This window comes from Rhizophagus irregularis, chromosome 15 (assembly GCF_026210795.1).
Source record: "Rhizophagus irregularis chromosome 15, complete sequence".
Classification (NCBI taxonomy): domain Eukaryota; kingdom Fungi; phylum Glomeromycota; class Glomeromycetes; order Glomerales; family Glomeraceae; genus Rhizophagus; species Rhizophagus irregularis.
Genome location: NC_089443.1, coordinates 439,649 through 458,721, shown reverse-complemented (window position 1 = coordinate 458,721; position 19,073 = coordinate 439,649). Strand labels below are relative to the sequence as shown.

Sequence of the window (19,073 nt, the reverse complement as noted above, 5' to 3'; positions counted from 1 at the left end):
TGATTATAATGAAATTAGTTATTGCAAGTATAAATAAAAGAAATAATTTTACCTTCGTAATTTTAATGAAATGAAAATAATTATTCGAATATCGAAAGTAGATGGGTGAATGAGGAAATATTACTTTATTCCAACCTTTGCGTTAACGTTATGAGTTGTGCGCGTTGCATTGATTACACGTTGTCACGCGATCGATTTCATGTGATAATGAAAATTAAAGATCCCTTTGTTAAATGTAAATTCCAATTGTATCTGTTCTTTGCTAATCTGAACGTTTAAAGACATAATTTCAATAAAAATAATGATAATAAAGATTCATATAAAATCTAATCTGTTATTCTATTCAATTTTTTTTTCAATCGAAATATTTTCAACAATCCTTTTGTTCTATAACAAAGTTTCACCAATTACAATCAGTATATTTATTTAATTACTACTTACTAGCGAGTATAGATGATATTTAATATTTATATACATTTTGCAAAAAATTTTCACGTTATTATTATGGTTGGACTCACGTTCTTGATTCACGTTAATTTTTTTAAGATTATTAATGTCAAAATACGCCAAAATACGGATTCTTTTTTACATAAATCATAATAACAGAAATTTTGAACGATGTACTAAATAAATTTATAGTTAGATTATGTACTATTATACATGAATAATCGCTATAATAATAAACTTTGGAATTCGTTACGATAAAATGATAGAATGATCATAATATTCAGCCATGTTACGTTAATGTGGTATTCATTTTTTGCTAATATTAACTAAACTGCTTTTATAATCAAAATATATGAAGCCCAGATTTTGTATTACTAAACCTCTTTTTACAACATTTACAATAACAACATTCTAGGCAATATCCATCTGTGCTTCAATAAGTTGGCCGGCATTTACAATATGAATTATTACAATTTTCACATCAAAGTTGAATCTATTTTACAAAATAAAAACAATAAAAGAATATTATAAAATTAAAATGGTAAAATGATAAAATGATAAAATGATTATATACGCTTTTTCTTACTTCAGTGTTATGTTCTTCAGCTCGTTATCTGCAAATTCTTCTTTGGAGTTAAATTTTTCGGTTTCATCTTGCCTTTCGAGTTCTTTAAGCGACTTATCTACAAAAAAACTTCTCAAAAGTCAGTGAAAGTGCCCGGTGTTGAAAGTGTGTTGTCCAAAATGTTGTAAAGTCACGTAAACGGGGTTGTAAAAGCTGAATAGGGACTGGAGGATACCACCCAATACAACCTACCTTTAGGCTTGTTTTCTTCAGAATCACATTTTTTTGTTTCGAGTTCTTTAAGTGGCTTATCTACAAAAGCTTCTCAAAAGTCAGTGAAAGTGCCCGGTGTTGAAAGCGAATGTTATTCAGAATGTTGTATAGTCACGTAAACGGGGTTGCAAAAGCTGAGTAGGGACTGGAGGATACCACCCAATACAACCTACCTTCAGGCTTGTTTTCTTCAGAATCACATTTTTTTGTTTCGAGTTCTTTAAGTGGCTTATCTACAAAAGCTTCTCAAAAGTCAGTGAAAGTGCCCGGTGTTGAAAGCGAATGTTATTCAGAATGTTGTATAGTCACGTAAACGGGGTTGCAAAAGCTGAGTAGGGACTGGAGGATACCACCCAATACAACCTACCTTCAGGCTTGTTTTCTTCAGAGTCACATTTTTTTGGTTTCAATTTCTTTAAGTGGCTTATCTACAAAAACTTCTCAAAAGTCAGTGAAAGTGCCCGGTGTTGAAAGCGTATGTTGTTCAGAATGTTGTAAAGTCACGTAAACGGGGTTGCAAAAGCTGAATAGGGACTGGAGGATACCACCCAATACAACCTACCTTCAAAAAAAACTTTCTCTACTTTTCTTTGATTTTCTTTCAGTTCTTTTTCTTACAGTTTTCTAGTAATTTTTTTTTCTTGCTCTTGTAATTCATCTTACATAATCTTTACATTGCTTAAAAAAAAGCGGGTTTTTTTGAGCCATTTTTTTTTGAAAAAGCATAATAAAATATTTCTATATATTGCCGAAATCCGTAAATTTTAGTTTGGAGAAAAAAGGGTTTAGTAGTTTTTATGAGAGTTTGAGAGTTAGAGAGTATATATATCAGTACGCGAATTAATAGATTCATGTATTGTAGATAGAATGAGTAATATTTATAAATATGAGTCACATTTGTGATTCATAAGCTATTTGATCTTGAATAGTACGGTTTTATCATTACACACTAGATTGTGATTATTGTTACGTAATTTTTTGGTAGTACGATTGACCGTATTTAACTAATGTGCTTGCAACACCGGAAAAATAATAAAACGCAGTAACTCTAAACGTTATGAACTCATTTAAAAGAACTGACGCATTACACAACTTAAAAAAAAGGTTAAAATAGAGGAATATCGTTTGAAAAAATAAGCATGTTTATTAGACTGACATAATTAGCATAGAAAATTCGTCATGTACTACGATATGGGCTACGTCCTGAACCCTTGTGGCAAAATTTCGCTAACCCCTGGTCAGGAAAAACCACATGATTTTTTTATTTTGAATGATTTCATATATAGTACATTTCGAAAGAGTGATTCTTTCCGTAAATTTTTGGTACAAATTTTTACACAACCATTTTACAATGGTTCTCTCTAATCAAAGGTCCTATAAAGAGTTTTCTTATTACAATACCAATATTTTTTCAAGATCTTTTAAACTTTACTACATACAATATATATTTTTGTCGAAGAAAATAATTTAATATAAAATTTTAGGAATAATTATTTCCCGACACGCTTTGCCTGTCATACTTTCCCTATACAACCATTTTGTTGTTTTCTCTACGAACGAAATAAAAAGAAAGAGTTCTGCCTAAAAAGTATCACAACTAAATTGCGGTGTTTTTAAAATGTTATATCATATAAAAAAATTATAAAAATTATGAAAATTTTTAACATTCCCTAATATTTGAATGTTTTTCCCATTTGAAGTCTAACTTTTTGAAATGATTTCTTATTTAAAGTTTTTTAAGGCTACTTTGTGTCTTCATCAGAAATAGTGATAGAAAAACATCTCGTTGATTTAGAAAGTCACGTGTTCGGGATTAACATTTATATGATTGCGCTGCGGCCATTACGTCATCATTTGTCAACGTTTCCAAAAGCTCTATTCAGTATGATGATTTACAGCAAGTAACAAATAATTTGAACTTTTAAAACATTTTATATGAAATAAAAACGTAGTAGAAGTAACACACGATTCATTATTTGTACTATGCGTAAAATTCTATAGAATTGCCCTTACACGTGACAGAATAATGATGATTGTAGATTCTATGTAATCCCAATCCCCTGTTGTACTAAGTGATCACCCTTCAGTCCCTTCATACAAATTGCGAGTGATTAGCAAATGACTGGGAATCTTCGTTTACTTATTGTCCGGCCTCATATAGATAGCCGGGAAATTACTAATTTAGTCTAAAATAGTTAAGTTTAAAATAGTTAATATTTAATGTGTGACACGCTCCAGGGGATTACGTACAATGTTATGGAAATTATCTTAACCAAATGCGATTAATCATTGAGAATTTAACCGTAAGATAGACTTTTTAAACAAAAGTTTTTACCAAAATTTATTTATTTCTATTAAAAATTTACCTTATTTAAATAAAAATGGTTTTTTAATGACATTTTACAAAAAAATTATTCTACTGGTTTTTGTTTTTAGCATTTTTAAATTATAATTTTTTTTTGAGTATTCAACGTCTTCCTATTAATAAACCTTTCGGATATCAAAATCGTCTTATTATGTATTCATAATAATAGACAGACAAATCATCCGTTGAAGAAAGATATCGCTTTTATTGTTGTTTATATTTAAAAAAAATAATCCACTTAAATTGAATAAATTTTGTAAATCATCAATTATTTAGATTCAAATCTTACTTTTTATGGTAATTCATACGTAAAATCATTTTTTTTATACCAGTATTTTTTCTAAATTTACAATCTAGTTTTATAACCATATTTTTAATAATCATCGGACATTTACAATAGAAACTCACAAGTTATTATGCGTTAAAAGAATCTATCCAGATAACACATGGATCGAAATTAAATCTATAAAATGGCAATTTCTTAAACGGGTAATATAATAAATCGTTCACGTGTTATGTTTAGACACAGCCACTGCACAGCCATTATATATATTTGCGCCTCTTCAAGAAAATTTTTTTTTTTTTAAACAGCTTTTATTTCGTAAATCTTGATTCATTTCTCAATGTCTACATCAAATCCAAAATCTCCTTCGAGAGAAGATTTAGATGATACACGTAGAGCAGCATTAGAAGAAATCGATAATGCTAAATTTGGATGGTTTCATATTCGCGCATGTTTGGTCGCTGGTATAGGATTCTTTACAGATGCATATGATTTATTTTCAATTAATTTAGTTTCAGCAATATTGGGTTATACTTATTTCAGTAGTATAAATGCAAATGAGGTACCAACCGATATTGATTCGGGATTAAAATCATCTGCTGCAATTGGTACTATGTTTGGTCAATTGATTTTCGGTTGGATGGCCGATCGATTTGGTCGAAAGAAAGTTCGTATTTTTAAAGTTAGAAATGCATAATTCTTTGATTTTATAAATTTATTTTCTTACATAAATTTAGATGTATGGAATTGAACTTATGATAATTATTGTTACAACAATTGGTTCTGCTTTATCACCAAAAAATTTATCAATTGATATGTATACTATCATAATTGTATGGCGTTTAATACTTGGACTTGGTATCGGCGGTGATTATCCTCTATCCGCAAGTAAGTATTTAATTATTTAAATTACATTCATCATTTTGCTTTTGTAAGATATAAATTAATTATAATTTTTCGTTTAGTTATAACAAGTGAATTTGCGAGTAAAAAAAGGCGTGGAGCAATGATGGCGGCCGTTTTTGCGATGCAAGGATTTGGAATTTTATTCGCTGGAGTTGTATCTCTTGTTACTTTATTAGCTTTTCGACCGTTAATTTTATCAAATTCACAAAATCTTGATTATGTTTGGCGTATCATTATTGGTGTCGGTATTATTCCCGCTACAATCGCACTTTATTTTCGTTTAACAATTCCTGAAACTCCAAGATTTACTATAGATGTTCAAGGAAATGTTGATAAAGCTGCTCATAATATTAAATTTGCATTAGAACAGGGTAAATATATTGAAAAATATGAAATTGAATCAGAATATAGAATCGTAATACAAAAAGCTACTTGGAAAGATTTCATACATCATTTTGGACAATGGGAAAATGGAAAAGTTTTACTTGGAACTTCTGTTACTTGGTTCGCTCATGATATTGCTTATTATGGTATTGGTTTAAATAATGCTATAATATTAGAAGCTATAGGTTATGTAAAAACTGATGATGCTTATCAATCTTTATTTAATATTTCTATTGGAAATATTGTTATAACTCTTATGGGTACAATACCAGGTTATTGGTTTACAGTATTTTTAGTAGATTCTTTAGGTAGAAAATATATTCAATTACAAGGTTTCGCTTTACTTACAATAATATTTATAATTATTGGTTTTGGTTATAAAGAAATTATTACAAAATCAATTCCTTTATTTATAATCCTTTATTCTTTATCCCAATTTTTTCAAAATTTTGGTCCAAATGCAACCACTTTTATCGTACCAGGTGAAGTTTTTCCAACAAGATATCGTTCAACTTGTCATGGAATTTCTGCTGCTTCTGGTAAATTAGGTGCTATAATTTCTCAATTCGTATTTTTAAAATTAAAAGATATTGGAGGAAAAAATCAATCCGTTAATCATTTATTTAAATTTTTTGGTTTTTTCACTTTTATTGGTTTTTTATTTACTTTATTAATACCTGAAACAAAAGGTTTAACTTTAGAAGAATTATCTAATGAAAAAAAAATTATTCATATTGATAAAGATACAAAAGATATTATTATTGATGATCCTACTATATTATCTTCGAGAAGTATTAGAAAATCTAGACCTTGGTATGAGGAGGATGATGATTTTAGTGATGCTTCATAATTTTATTTATATTAGTTATTATAAATCTGTTATTAAAATTAAAAAAAAACTTTTTTCGATTAAATTTTCCTCAGAATGACACAAAATTCTAAAAAGTATTTGTGTAACGACAAATTAAATAATAAAAATAAAAAAAAATTTTTTTTTTCAAATCTTTTTCCTGACCTCGATAATAAGTTATTAAATTATTTAAATTATTGTAAACCAAAATAACTTATGATTTTTGTTTTTTAAGAAAAAAAAAAATTGTATTCCTTTATCCGGTCGACTTATCCTAAAGTCAAGACCCTTATTAAATAAATTTATTTATGATCACTAATACATCATTATTACTCATGAAATCTTATATTCAAATACTTGGTAGTGGAACTTTTGATGTTAATCCTTCAGTATTAGTTCATTATGATAATCAAAAAGGTTGTAAAAGATAAATTTATTTAATTGTGGTGAAGGAACCCAGAGAATTTGTTTACAAAATAAATTAAGACTCATAAAGACAAAAAATATTTTTCTTACTAGAGTTAATTGGGAATATGTTGGAGGTCTTCCTGGTATTTAAAAAAATTTTTTTTTTATAATTTAATTCTATTTAATGTTTTTTTAACGTTTTTAAAAATGTATATATATATATTTTTTACAAAAAAAAAAAATTAATCATCTTTTAAATTAATTAGGAATGCTTCTTACATTGGCTGATACTGGAACAAAAGATATAAAAATTTTTTGTGGCGAAAATTTAACTCATTTCCTTACAGCTACCAGAGGTTTCGTTATGAGGTAATTACAGAAAAAAAAAAATTTAGTATTTTATTTTTTTCGATATACCGATTTATTTATTTTTTTTGTCGTTTGCTTAGATCGACCATGTCAGTAGAAACACATGAATTTCAAGAAGATGGAATGGAATTTAAAGATGAAAATTTAACAATTCTTCCAGTATTTCTTTATCCAGAATGGCAAAAAAATATTACTTCTTCGTCATCTTCAACACAAAATCTTGAAACTGGTACAAAACGTACAAGAGATTCCACTTTGGATGAAATTAATAGTAATTCTACGTTAAAATACAAAAAGGAAATTCTATCATTGATGTTTAATCAAGGTCAATTATTCAATGATCTTAAATCATCGAATAAGAAAAGATCAAAGTATGATGAAGATATTGGCACAGCAATGAATATTTCTGATCAACCTCAGGATAATCAAACGACGCAAACGTCAAAAAAATCAAATAGTGGAAAGTCTTCACCAAATCGTGGGGATAATAAAGACTCGTTACGTGAGAGAAGAAAAGAAATGTTTCCAAAAAGATTACCGAAATCCCAACATTCTTTTACATCAGTAGCTTATATTTGTAAAGGACCTGATTACAAGGAAAGTTTGATCCACTTGCTGCAAAAGCATTAGAGTTGGAACCTGGACCCCAATATGGTAGGATATTTATCTAATAATTTAAAATTTTTTTTAATAACAATTTATCATTTTCGTTAACTTATTTGATTTTATACAGCTGATTTGATGCGAGGAAATTCTGTTACAGCCCCAGACGGTACTGTCATCCATCCGCATCAAGTTATGGATCCATCACGTCCTGGGATGGTAATAATCAAATTAATATTGCTAAATTTTATAGATTAATTAAATTAAATATTTTATATATTTAGACTTTTATTATATTGGATGTTCCTTCTACTTCGTATATTTCTTCAGTGTGTGAGTCACCTGAATTTGTTACATATCAGATAAGTAATAAGGATACACAACCTCGAGTTATTATTCATATGGTTGGAAACGGTGTATTAGAAGATAAAAGATATCAGGAATGGATGAACAAATTTGGTCCAGAAACTGAGGTGAGAGTGATATAATATTAATTTATGTGTAATTATATTAAAATTTAGTCACATAATTTAACATAATGTTTCATTTATTTATTATTAGCCTATCATTGCAAATGAGAAATATTGTCCTCAACGAATTATTTTTTACAGTTCGGCGCTTAGTCAGTTGAAATTGTCTAAAATTGATGAAAAAACATTTTCGCATTCCGTATTATTCTAATGAACCAATCAAACAATTGGAATCATGTTTGTATATTATCCTTTTAATTTTAATAGTACAGAATCTCAATTTCTAATTTTTTATTTTTTTTAATGTAGTGGATAACATTCCTAAGAAGGCATCATTCGCCGTTCCAATGATGATATATCAAACAGAACCAAGTTTTAAACTTGATATGTCCCAGTTAGGACCTGTATTTGATCATAATATAGAATCTGGTAAATTATTAGAGTCATCAGATGATTATCTAAACATTGCGGAAGAAGTTAAGCAGGAAGTTGCGAGATCGCATTCAGAAGCAAAAAATATCCCCGGTAAAGACGTTATTATCACAACACTTGGAACAGGATCTCGAAGTATCGAAATGGTAAATTCTTTATTATTATTTACAATAAAAGCAATTATTTATTTATCTCACAAATTTTTTACGATTAGTGAGTGCAACCTTGATTAAAATTCCAAATAATGGATTTATTCTTCTCGATGTTGGGGAAGGAACACTTGGTTCAATGTCAAGACACTTTGGACCATATGATCAACCTCATGGTGATGACCAAACAAGTTTAGAGAGTCGCATAAGCAATTTGAAATGTATTTTTATATCGCATATGCACGCAGATCACCATCTTGGCATAGTTCGCGTTTTAAAGAAATGGAATGAGGTAAACGGTTGATTGATTTTATTTATTTATTTTTTTTTTAAAAAAAATTTAATATTATAAGATTTTATTTCAAATTTTTTTACTTTCTCAATACCTAACCTTTTTGCAAGATAATAGATACATAAGGGTGTGGATGATGCAACAATTTCCGTATTTGGACCCTCAAGATTACAGAAATGGCTTGACGAATATAGTGATGTTGAGGATATCGGATTTTCTAAAGTTAAATTTACAGATAATAAAGACCTTTTATTTTGGAAGCAACAAAAAGGGAATAATACTAGTTTAGATAGGTAAGTTTATTATTATGAAAGAGACTGAAAGTTATTGAAAGAGATCCATTAAACATAATTAAATTAATTTATACAATTTCTAATATAATACGAATATAGCCTACAATATTTGAAGAACTCGATGAGAATTAGTAAAGTTGAGACTGTGGCAGTAATTATTGTCCTAATTCTTTTGGTATAAGCATAGAACATTCTGATGGATAGAAAATTGTGTAAGTTTATGAAAAGAAAATTTAACGCGTTTTTTTAAAATAAATCATTTTAATTAATTAATACTAATAATCTTTTTACAATTTTATTTATTTATTTATTATAATTTAGTTATTCTGGTGATACTCGACCTTGTGAGGATCTTGTGCGTGTTGGTAAGGACGCTACGCTTTTAATTCACGAGGCAACCTTTGAGAATGATTTGACAGAGCAAGCCTTAAGTAAAAATCATAGTATAACGGAAGAAGCCGTTTCAGTAGGTGAAAGGTGTGTTGTATATTTAATATATATATTAATTTTTTTTACTTAATAATTATTAACAATCTTAAAATTTTTTTTTTTAAAAAAAAACAATAGGATGAATGCACATACCTTGTTATTATTAACTCATTGGTATCCAAAAGTACCAGTATTTACCGATGATCATGGTAGAGTTGGAATTAGTTTTGATTTAATGTAGGTAAGTATTGGTGAATTATATAAACTTCCCAAGTTTGTTAAAACTTTAAAGGTATTATATGCAGATGAAAATGAAGCAGGTATTGAGGAAGATGATAATGTATATGAAGAAGTTTATATTGAAGATGAGGAAGATGATAATGAAAATAAATAAGTTTATTAAAAATCTATTAACGTACTTTTTTAATATTTATCATTATTATTATTTATTATTGTTGTTTCAATATTTAAATAAAACATTTTACCGTATTTTTTACAAACTTAATTAGATTAATAATGATTTAATAGTAATAAATAATTAATTTATAAGATTCACTATAAGACTACGAAATTTAAGAATTAAACGTGTTCAATTCAGAATTTTATTGCAATATCAATAGTATATAATATTGTTATTTTCCTGATTTTTTTTTTTGGTATCAGTTTTTTCTTCTGTGTAAGGTGGTGAACTATTACATTTATAATCTACATCATAAAAAGCGTGTACATGCTGGTTTATGCTCTAATAACGTAATAACGTTCTGTAAATCTTTCTGATAAAGTTTTTTTAACAAAAAAAAAATTTTAGATTGATATCAATTAATTCAAGTGAAATTTTTACTTAGAATATATGGAGCGATTCGTGATCCATTGTTACGGCATTCAGTAATCTGAGGGAATGATTAAAAAATATAGTAACCTAACTTGAAAAATGTTCATATTGCATATTACCACCACAAAGATTTCCGCAATGGCAACATATTGAACTCAATTTACTCTGATAATACAATTTTGTGATTTCAGATTTTGGTCTGTATCGTCCTATGGATTAAAGTTTTCCAGATAAAACACTATGTGACGTCTTACCATTTGTCGCACCAAGTTTTATCAGTATTCGGAAAATGACTTGAAATGACCAAATGATTCAAATGACAAATGCACGTCTGAAATGTGTGCCAGGTTGACGGCGCAGTGTGGCGCAGTAATTTCAAAAAGATTTAAGTTAAAGATTTTCATTTTAATGTAAAGCTTTCAAATTTACACATTAGATGTATTTTCATCTGTTTTACAAAATTCACTTATAAATGGAAGGAGGTTTTGGAAGTAGATTTTGACTTTAGTATATAACAACCGATTTTATCGTCTTTGCCGATCATTTCCAAAATTGGATTTGTCGAAAGAACAGTTTTTGTTAAATAACTCGAAAATGGCCTTCTAAACCACCCGTATATGCTTTAAGTAAATTTGCAGAGCGGACAAAAATACACCTAATGCAGGAATTTAAAGGTTTTATTTTAAATAAAAAAAATTGCAATTTAATTTTTTTGGAAAAAATCGCTGCGCCACACTGCGCCATCAACCTGGCACACATTTCAGACATGCATGACAAATGACAAATGACATGTCATTTCAATGCTTAAATGACAAATGACCTTGGTCATTTGAATGTAATTTTGGTCAGCATTATAATTTTTGCCTACACTACATTCATTATTTTTTAATTATAGTCACATGATTATTTATGTGATAAATATTAGCCAATCAAAATCAAATGATTGAAATGACCAAATGACAAATGATTATGAATAATGACAAATGATTTCATAAATCATTTAAAAGGTCAAATGACCAGGTCATTTCCGAACACTGAGTTTTATTGGCCAAAGCAGCAGATATTTATGGATTTGGGATGATAATGTCAAAGTGATCAGTAGGGAACTGACAGGTAATATGATGAGAATTTAACTTTGGTTATTTGTTATGGTCAACGCCACAAATTCCAGAACATACATGATACTGTACACCTTAACGTTGTTGGGATCCAGTTTCTTCCAATCGTCCAATGACCAAGGAATTGGAAGAAGCGTTTCGTAAATTATTTCATGTTTTGAATAACAACTATTCAACTGAAGAACTTAATAAGGATAGCAAGCTACAAGAAATTAAGAATTAGTAAAATTGGCCAATACCTACGAAGAAATCGCAAATTTTGCTTACAAGTAAACGACTTGATTATTCACAATCTCGTTCTCAAAAACTTTAACCATTGAAGATTGGAATAAACTAAAATTAACTAGTAATTGATTTATAAACTTACAGCTGAAATTTATATTATAAACAAAAAAAAAATCATAATTTCTCATTTAACAAAAGTTTGTATTTATTTGTATGTATTAGAAGTTTTACTAAAAAAATAAAAAAGAGATCAATTACAGCTGTTTTCATATTATTCGGACAAGGTAAAATTTTGAAGTCACGTGAATCAAGATTTATACTAAATGATAAATGGTGAAATAAACAAACAAAATAAACAAGTTCAATTACCGGTATACCAATTATTTTATGCTATCATGACAAAATCAAAGCTTTCATTACATATTAGATGCCAATATTTTACGTGTAGAAAAGCTTCCTTTATTAGGTAGACCACGAATTTTCCTGCTTAAAGAAAGGGTTGACTGGTATTTGCATGAACTTCGGCATAATGTTGAAATACTTAGACTTCTTCACATCCGAAATTCCATTTCTGATTGAAGTTTACCTAGACTTGGATATACGCACAAAAAAGTATACTAATTTTCAATATAATTTTTATTCCAGAAACATTTATTTTAATAATTAACATATGAACTATTGATTCATATCATATTTATGTTTATGAGTTACGTTTAACTATAAACAAAAAAAAAATATCACGTAACAATCCGACATCCGACATACCAGACCAGATGTCGGGTTCAAAATTTTACTTTGTCTCGAATAATATAAAAACAGCTGTAATGTAATCGATCTATAAATAATTAATATTGATCAAAGACCACGATCCTAAAAAGACCGTCGGTCTTGTTGATCCATCGGACGATCATGAGGGCCGTAAAAGACTGCGGTCCCGTAGGCCGATGGTCTTTAGGACCATCTTTAAAGAATTGTCTGCACGTGTCCTAAAGATCGACACAAGTCACAAGTTCCGGTTAAATCAAGAGCCGATTTCTTTGATTTCGGTTAAATTTCTACCGAACTTATTTGTTTTACAACGATTTTAATTCGCTCATTCATCATATTAGTGTTACACAAATGCATAACATGACGATCTCTGCACAATGGCATAAATGCAGCCAGTTAATAAGGAACTTGAGTTTTTATTTTTTTTATTTTTTTGCAAACGTTGAAAATTTTATAATGTTATATGGTGATTATGAAGATGGTGAATGTAAAAGATGCGGAAAATATAGTTATAATTATTTTATACGGAGATGGTGCAAATCATGTCTAATAAATGATCTAAGAAAAAATTTCACAAATTGGACCAGTGGAAATGAAAAAATCGATAGTTTAATTCAGGGAAAGCAATTAGAAATCGATGAATATGACAATATTATAGTTGAATGGATACTATATGATAAGTTCGATGATATTAAAGAGTTAGGAAAAGATGAATTTTCTACAATATATTCAGCAATATGGAAAGATGGTCCATTAAAATATGACGAAGTTGAATGTGAATATTCAAGAAAACAATGTACAGAAGTCAATTTAAAATTATATAACTCACAAAATATTACTAATGAATTTTTAAATGGGGTATGAATCTCTTTATTTAACTTAATTATTTTACGTATAATAACAATTTTTTTTATTATAATACGTTAAGGTATATTTTGAAAGAAATAATTTATATGGAATAAAATAATAAATTTTCTTTATTTTATTAGGCTAATAATAATGAACTTAAAATATATGGGATATCCCAAAATTCAGATACAAAAGATTACATTTTAGTTCTTCAAAATGTCTATTGTAATAAATGCGGTAAAAAATTTACAAATGGTTATTCTAAATGGTGTAAAACATGTCAATTAAATACTCTAGAAAAAAATTTTACAAATTGGACCAGCGGAAATGAAAAAATTGATAGTTTAATTCAGGGAAAGCAATTAGAAATCGACGAATTTTATGATATTATAGTTGAATGGATACCATATGATAAGTTCGATGATATTAAAGAGTTAAGAAAAGATGAATTAGCTACAATATATTCAGCAATATGGAAGGATGGTCCATTAAAATATGACGAAAATGAACGTGAATACTCAAGAAATCAGAGTACTGAAGTCAATTTAAAATTATATGACTCACAAAATATTAATGGATTTCTAAATGAGGTATTAATTTTTTATCTAACTTAAATACTTAAAAAAAATAATTAATTTTCTTTATTTTATTAGGTTAATAATAATGAACCTAAAATATATGGGATATCCCAAAATTCAGACACAAAAGATTACATTTTAGTTCTTCAAAATGTCTATTGTAATAAATGCGGTCAAAAATTTATAGATGATTATTATAAATGGTGTAAACCATGTCAATTAAATACTCTAGAGAAAAATTTCACAAATTGGACCAGTGGAAATGAAAAAATCGATAGTTTAATTCAGGGAAAGCAATTAGAAATCAACGAATATGCTGATATTATAGTTGAATGGATACCATATGATAAGTTCGATGATATTAAAGAGTTAAGAAAAGATGAATTTTCTACAATATATTCAGCAATATGGAAGGATGGTCCATTACAATATGACGGAAATGAACGTGAATACTCAAGAAATCAGAGTACAAGAGTCAATTTAAAATTATATGACTCACAAAATATTAATGGATTTCTAAATGAGGTATTAATTTTTTATCTAATTTAAATACTTAAAATAAAATAATAAATTTTCTTTATTTTATTAGGCTAATAATAATGAACTTAAAATATATGGGATATCCCAAAATTCAGATACAAAAGATTACATTTTAGTTCTTCAAAATGTCTATTGTAATAAATGCGGTAAAAAATTTACAAATGATTATTCTAAATGGTGTAAAACATGTCAATTAAATACTCTAGAGAAAAATTTCGCAAATTGGACCAGCGGAAATGAAAAAATTGATAGTTTAATTCAGGGAAAGCAATTAGAAATCGACGAATTTTATGATATTATAGTTGAATGGATACCATATGATAAGTTCGATGATATTAAAGAGTTAAGAAAAGATGAATTTTCTACAATATATTCAGCAATATGGAAGGATGGTCCATTACAATATGACGATGATGAACGTGAATATTCAGGAATACAGAATAAAAAAGTCAATTTAAAATCATATAACTCACAAAATATTAATGCAATTCTAAATGAGGTATTAACTTTCTATTTAATTTAAATATTTTAAAATAAAATAATAAATTTCCTTTATTTTATTAGGTTAATAATAATGAACTTAAAATGTATGGAATATCTCAAAATCCTTATACGAAAAATTATATTATATCATTTCCGAATAGACTTTATTGTAATAAATGCGGTAAAATTCTAGATAACGATTATAAATGGTGCAAACCGTGTCAAATTAATGAGATAAGCTTGACCAGTAAAATTGAAAAAATTGATAATTTAATCCGGGAAATGCGATCAAAAATCAATTCTTATGACGATATAGTATTTGAATGGATACCATATGATAAGTTTGATGATATTAAAGAGATAGGCAAAGGTGGCTTTGCTAAAGTATATTCAGCAATATGGGTTGATGGTCCATTGTTGTATAATATTGGTACACAAAAATATACAAGAAACCAGGATAAAAAAGTTGCATTAAAATGTTTATATAACTCACAAAATATCACAAGTGAATTTCTCAATGAGGTATGTGACTTTTCTGTAAATTTAATACTAATTATATATTTTTTTAACATAATAGTATTCTTTCATATTTTGATAGGCTAAATTATATTCAATTAAAGAACATGAAACTTATTCTGAAAATAAAATACTTAAAATATATGGAATATCTCAAAATCCAGATACAAAGGAATACATTATAGTTCTTGATTATGCGGAAGGTGGAAATTTTAATTATTGGATGAACAAAAATTATAACAATTTTAAATGGTCAGAAAAATTGGTTATACTTTATAATATTAGTCTGGGTCTTAAAGAAATTCATCAAAAGAAGATGGTCCACCGTGATTTTCATGCAGGAAATATCTTATTAAACACAATCGATTCAAATACGGATGATAACAGTATATATATTTCAGATATGGGATTATGTGGAGATGTTAGTAATATCGATCAAAATAATATTTATGGAGTTATACCTTATGTAGCTCCTGAAGTGTTAAAAGGGCAACTTTTTACTCAAGCAGCGGATGTATATAGTCTTGGTATGATCATGTATTTTGTAGCAACTGGAAAGCAACCTTTTGCTGATTGTGCACATGATGAGTTTTTAGTATTAAATATTTGTAATGGAAATAGACCTGAAGTTAATATGCCAGAAGCGCCAAAATGTTATATTGACTTGATGAAGCAGTGTTGGAATTCTAATCCAGATAATAGACCAAAAGCAACTGAAATTTTTGAATCAATTAAATTATTTATCGGCTGCTATAATACAGCTAATTTTAAAAGTTATATGGGAATTGAAAAGGAACAACAACATTATGAAATGGAAAAACAATTCAAAGAAGCAGAAGAATACAGAAAATTACATCTCACATCATTTGATGAAAACAAACGATTAGTTAATCATCCACAAGCTATTTATGCATCACGATTACTTAATCCATTTACAAAAAATATCCCAAAATATGATAATATTGACAGTAACACAGTAGAAATTATTGATTTTACAAAGTAAGTTTTATAAATTTTATATATTTTATAAATTTTATAATTTTATTTTATTTAACCCAAAACCAATTCTTTGTACAGATTATAAAATTATAAATCAAAGATGATACGACGAATGAATAAATTTTATTTTTAACATGATAAGTTAGCTAGATTGAAAATAACCTATAGTATTATATTATTTATTCTTATTTATATATTTGTTCAACACTTGATTATAGAGTACATGTAAAATTTATTTTTACAAAAATAAAATCAGTTTGTAATTGAGCAAATAGCTTGATCAAAACTATAAAAATAATAACATTGTAGACTATAATGCCTATAAATAAAATTTCTAATATACATTTATACCTTTATTAAACATCTAAAATTTTTGAAATATCCTAGTGAATATTTATTATTAGCAAAATTTATCAAAGAAATTGACTTTATTCTATTGCATTAAATCTATTCCTCTTTTAGATTACAAATTAATGAAGGAATTTGAAAAAATAAAATTACTTTTATAATATAAAACGCTTTTTACTAAATTAATATAAATTGCAATAGGTAATTTTAAGATCGAAATTTATTTAGTAAACTAGTAATGATAAGTCAGTTTTTATTTATGAAAGTTAGTTCGCGCACAGTATTTGTAATTAAGTGGTCAAAGATTGTATTTTTGAAGGAGCTTTTAATAAATTATCTATTTTATTTAATCATGTTGTGATTCAATATTTATGAGTAACAATATTATAAAATGATTTATTAAATCTCTAAAATACACAAATCAAAATCCTTTTATTTTATACTTTCTAATTATTTTTATAACAAATAAAGAATAAACCACAATTACCACATAGATAAAATAAATAAATAAATAAATTGATAAACATGGATAACTTTTTTTTTCAATGTTCTCTTTAAAAAAAGAATAATCAAAATCATTTTTTTTTTATTCCAAATTTGTATGATTTGGATCTGTAAATGATTTTTTATTTTGTTCGAAAAATAAAATTAAAGGTTTGTCCAATAAACCGTTCACCAGATGATTATAAAAATGCTGTGACTGAAAGGAATAATTTCTTGTTTTGTAAACATTGAAAAACTTCAAAAATGACAAATTTAAGAGATGCAAAGGTATAAAGTATTTCATGGATGAATTTCAATAGTTAATTTGGGTCTAGTATGAATTGATATAGATGACGATCGTGGAATAATTTTTTTTTTTACTAACAAGTAAATGTTAAATATAGCAGGGAGCTTTAAATATCACTGAATAATAAATTTTATTATAATTAGAACCTAGGTTTTATGCAATTTTTTCTTAAAAAATGTATTTAATCTATATAGGAATATGGGAAAATGACAATTCCATATCACAAAAATGCATTATTTGCATAATTTGATCATAATCTGTATAACAAAAAATACATAAAAAAATCGTAACGTTTAGACTAGCATGTATAAATAGTTTTGAATTGTGTAATATATTTTATGCTTGTGCCTAATCTATTCCATGTTAGCGTAAGTTTTTTTTGCTCTTTATTTTCTAGATTATTCAGGTTAATATAGTGCTTTGACCCGAATGAAAACCATCATCCGGATTACACAAAAAAAAATCTGGATTATATCCAGGTCAATCCAGATTTTAAATCCAGATCAGATAATCTGGATAGAAACCAGAAACTGGATTGGATTTTTTTAAAATTGTGAGCTACAGAGATGCACAATAAATCATTAGAATCTTCTCGTTGAGATGGATCGAATGGCACTAATTTCATCCTTATACAATCACTGGATGCTGAGATATTCAACAAAATATAAAAAATTGGCATTTTATATATTGCAAGTTACGATACTGCCCCATTTTATGGTTTGTTGAATATCTTGACAACCAGTGATCATATAGAGATGCACAATAGCTTATTCGAATCATTGCATTAAGACGAATCTAATGAGCTTTAGAGCATCTTTCTACTTTGCTAGAGTTTTTATGGCCAAGTCTCCCTTTACTTCTTATGAAGCATCATTGGACTAGTATCCTATCATCCCCAAGGGTAACCATACCACTGAGTACTTATTGTTCCTCAAGCAGACAGCACCATATATGAGGACATTTCCCATCGGGCCACATTTAAGGCTGATCTAAAGCTAGAAATATACTGCCTACTTTTCCTTAAACCCATTGCATGATACTGTTACTCAATTTATTTTACGACCTTTAGAGAGCACTTACTTTCATGGAAAACTTTTGACAGGTAGCATCAACCATCTAGTACCTTTTCATACAACCATTTTTAGGTACTAAGTCTCACTCAAAGGCCACTACAGCCCGCGATTACCTAGCACTGATAGTACAGTTGTTTACCCCAAGTGGTATACTTTGTAGTGACCACTCAGACAGGAAGTAGCAGGCATCTGTCCAGGATCACCCCTTATGGTGAGTATCAACCACCAGGAACCACCAACCAGGACCCAAAGAGTAGGGAATCAAATCTCATAACCATGCTACCTGTTCTATGCATGAACACCTTGGTTGGTCTAAGATCTAACAGAAGGTCAAACTACCACTAAGACATTGCACCATCAGCTTTACCGTCTAGGACAACCATTTAGCCATTACTGACTCCAAGCGGTATCATGGAGTGACCACCTGGACAGGAAG

General features: G+C 27.9%; 5 protein-coding genes across 5 annotated transcripts; 4 read left to right on the top strand and 1 right to left on the bottom strand.

The window, feature by feature from the left end:
- Window positions 1-858: 858 nt before the first annotated feature.
- Window positions 859-1,993, bottom strand: OCT59_006872 (uncharacterized protein; the record flags this gene model as incomplete). The annotated part of the gene is made up of 6 exons (XM_066132686.1): window positions 859-940; window positions 1,034-1,130; window positions 1,265-1,324; window positions 1,459-1,518; window positions 1,653-1,713; window positions 1,949-1,993. 6 exons carry the CDS (start codon window positions 1,991-1,993, stop codon window positions 859-861), a joined length of 405 nt encoding a protein of 134 aa, XP_065998358.1.
- Window positions 1,994-4,236: 2,243 nt separating this feature from the next.
- OCT59_006871 (uncharacterized protein) lies at window positions 4,237-6,137 on the top strand. Its single transcript, XM_025309069.2, has 3 exons — window positions 4,237-4,600; window positions 4,671-4,821; window positions 4,899-6,137. The coding sequence occupies exons 1-3, from the start codon at window positions 4,274-4,276 to the stop codon at window positions 6,071-6,073; spliced, it is 1,653 nt and encodes a 550-aa protein (XP_025185469.2). The 5' UTR covers window positions 4,237-4,273; the 3' UTR covers window positions 6,074-6,137.
- A 271-nt stretch (window positions 6,138-6,408) lies between these two features.
- On the top strand, window positions 6,409-8,572 carry OCT59_006870 (uncharacterized protein; the record flags this gene model as incomplete). The annotated part of the gene is made up of 10 exons (XM_066132569.1): window positions 6,409-6,490; window positions 6,616-6,624; window positions 6,748-6,850; window positions 6,931-7,352; window positions 7,448-7,504; window positions 7,584-7,672; window positions 7,738-7,926; window positions 8,015-8,075; window positions 8,233-8,501; window positions 8,570-8,572. The coding sequence occupies 10 exons, from the start codon at window positions 6,409-6,411 to the stop codon at window positions 8,570-8,572; spliced, it is 1,284 nt and encodes a 427-aa protein (XP_065998357.1).
- A 71-nt stretch (window positions 8,573-8,643) lies between these two features.
- OCT59_006869 (uncharacterized protein) lies at window positions 8,644-9,912 on the top strand (the record flags this gene model as incomplete). Its single annotated transcript, XM_066132500.1, has 8 exons — window positions 8,644-8,680; window positions 8,753-8,796; window positions 8,914-9,089; window positions 9,189-9,225; window positions 9,294-9,301; window positions 9,411-9,566; window positions 9,657-9,727; window positions 9,824-9,912. The coding sequence occupies 8 exons, from the start codon at window positions 8,644-8,646 to the stop codon at window positions 9,910-9,912; spliced, it is 618 nt and encodes a 205-aa protein (XP_065998356.1).
- A 3,005-nt stretch (window positions 9,913-12,917) lies between these two features.
- Window positions 12,918-16,511, top strand: OCT59_006868 (uncharacterized protein; the record flags this gene model as incomplete). The annotated part of the gene is made up of 12 exons (XM_066132427.1): window positions 12,918-12,942; window positions 13,195-13,319; window positions 13,451-13,589; window positions 13,704-13,900; window positions 13,964-14,048; window positions 14,217-14,413; window positions 14,478-14,616; window positions 14,731-14,927; window positions 14,993-15,092; window positions 15,228-15,433; window positions 15,510-16,426; window positions 16,505-16,511. 12 exons carry the CDS (start codon window positions 12,918-12,920, stop codon window positions 16,509-16,511), a joined length of 2,334 nt encoding a protein of 777 aa, XP_065998355.1.
- Window positions 16,512-19,073: the final 2,562 nt, after the last annotated feature.

What these genes read in the sequence shown, in the direction of transcription:
- OCT59_006871 (XM_025309069.2), top strand. Translation starts at nt 4,274, where the DNA reads ATGTCTACATCAAATCCAAAATCTCCTTCGAGAGAAGATTTAGATGAT. An exon ending in ATCGATTTGGTCGAAAGAAA is followed by an intron (nt 4,601 to 4,670) that starts GTTCGTATTTTT and finishes ACATAAATTTAG; the next exon opens with ATGTATGGAATTGAACTTAT. An exon ending in TGATTATCCTCTATCCGCAA is followed by an intron (nt 4,822 to 4,898) that starts GTAAGTATTTAA and finishes TTTTTCGTTTAG; the next exon opens with TTATAACAAGTGAATTTGCG.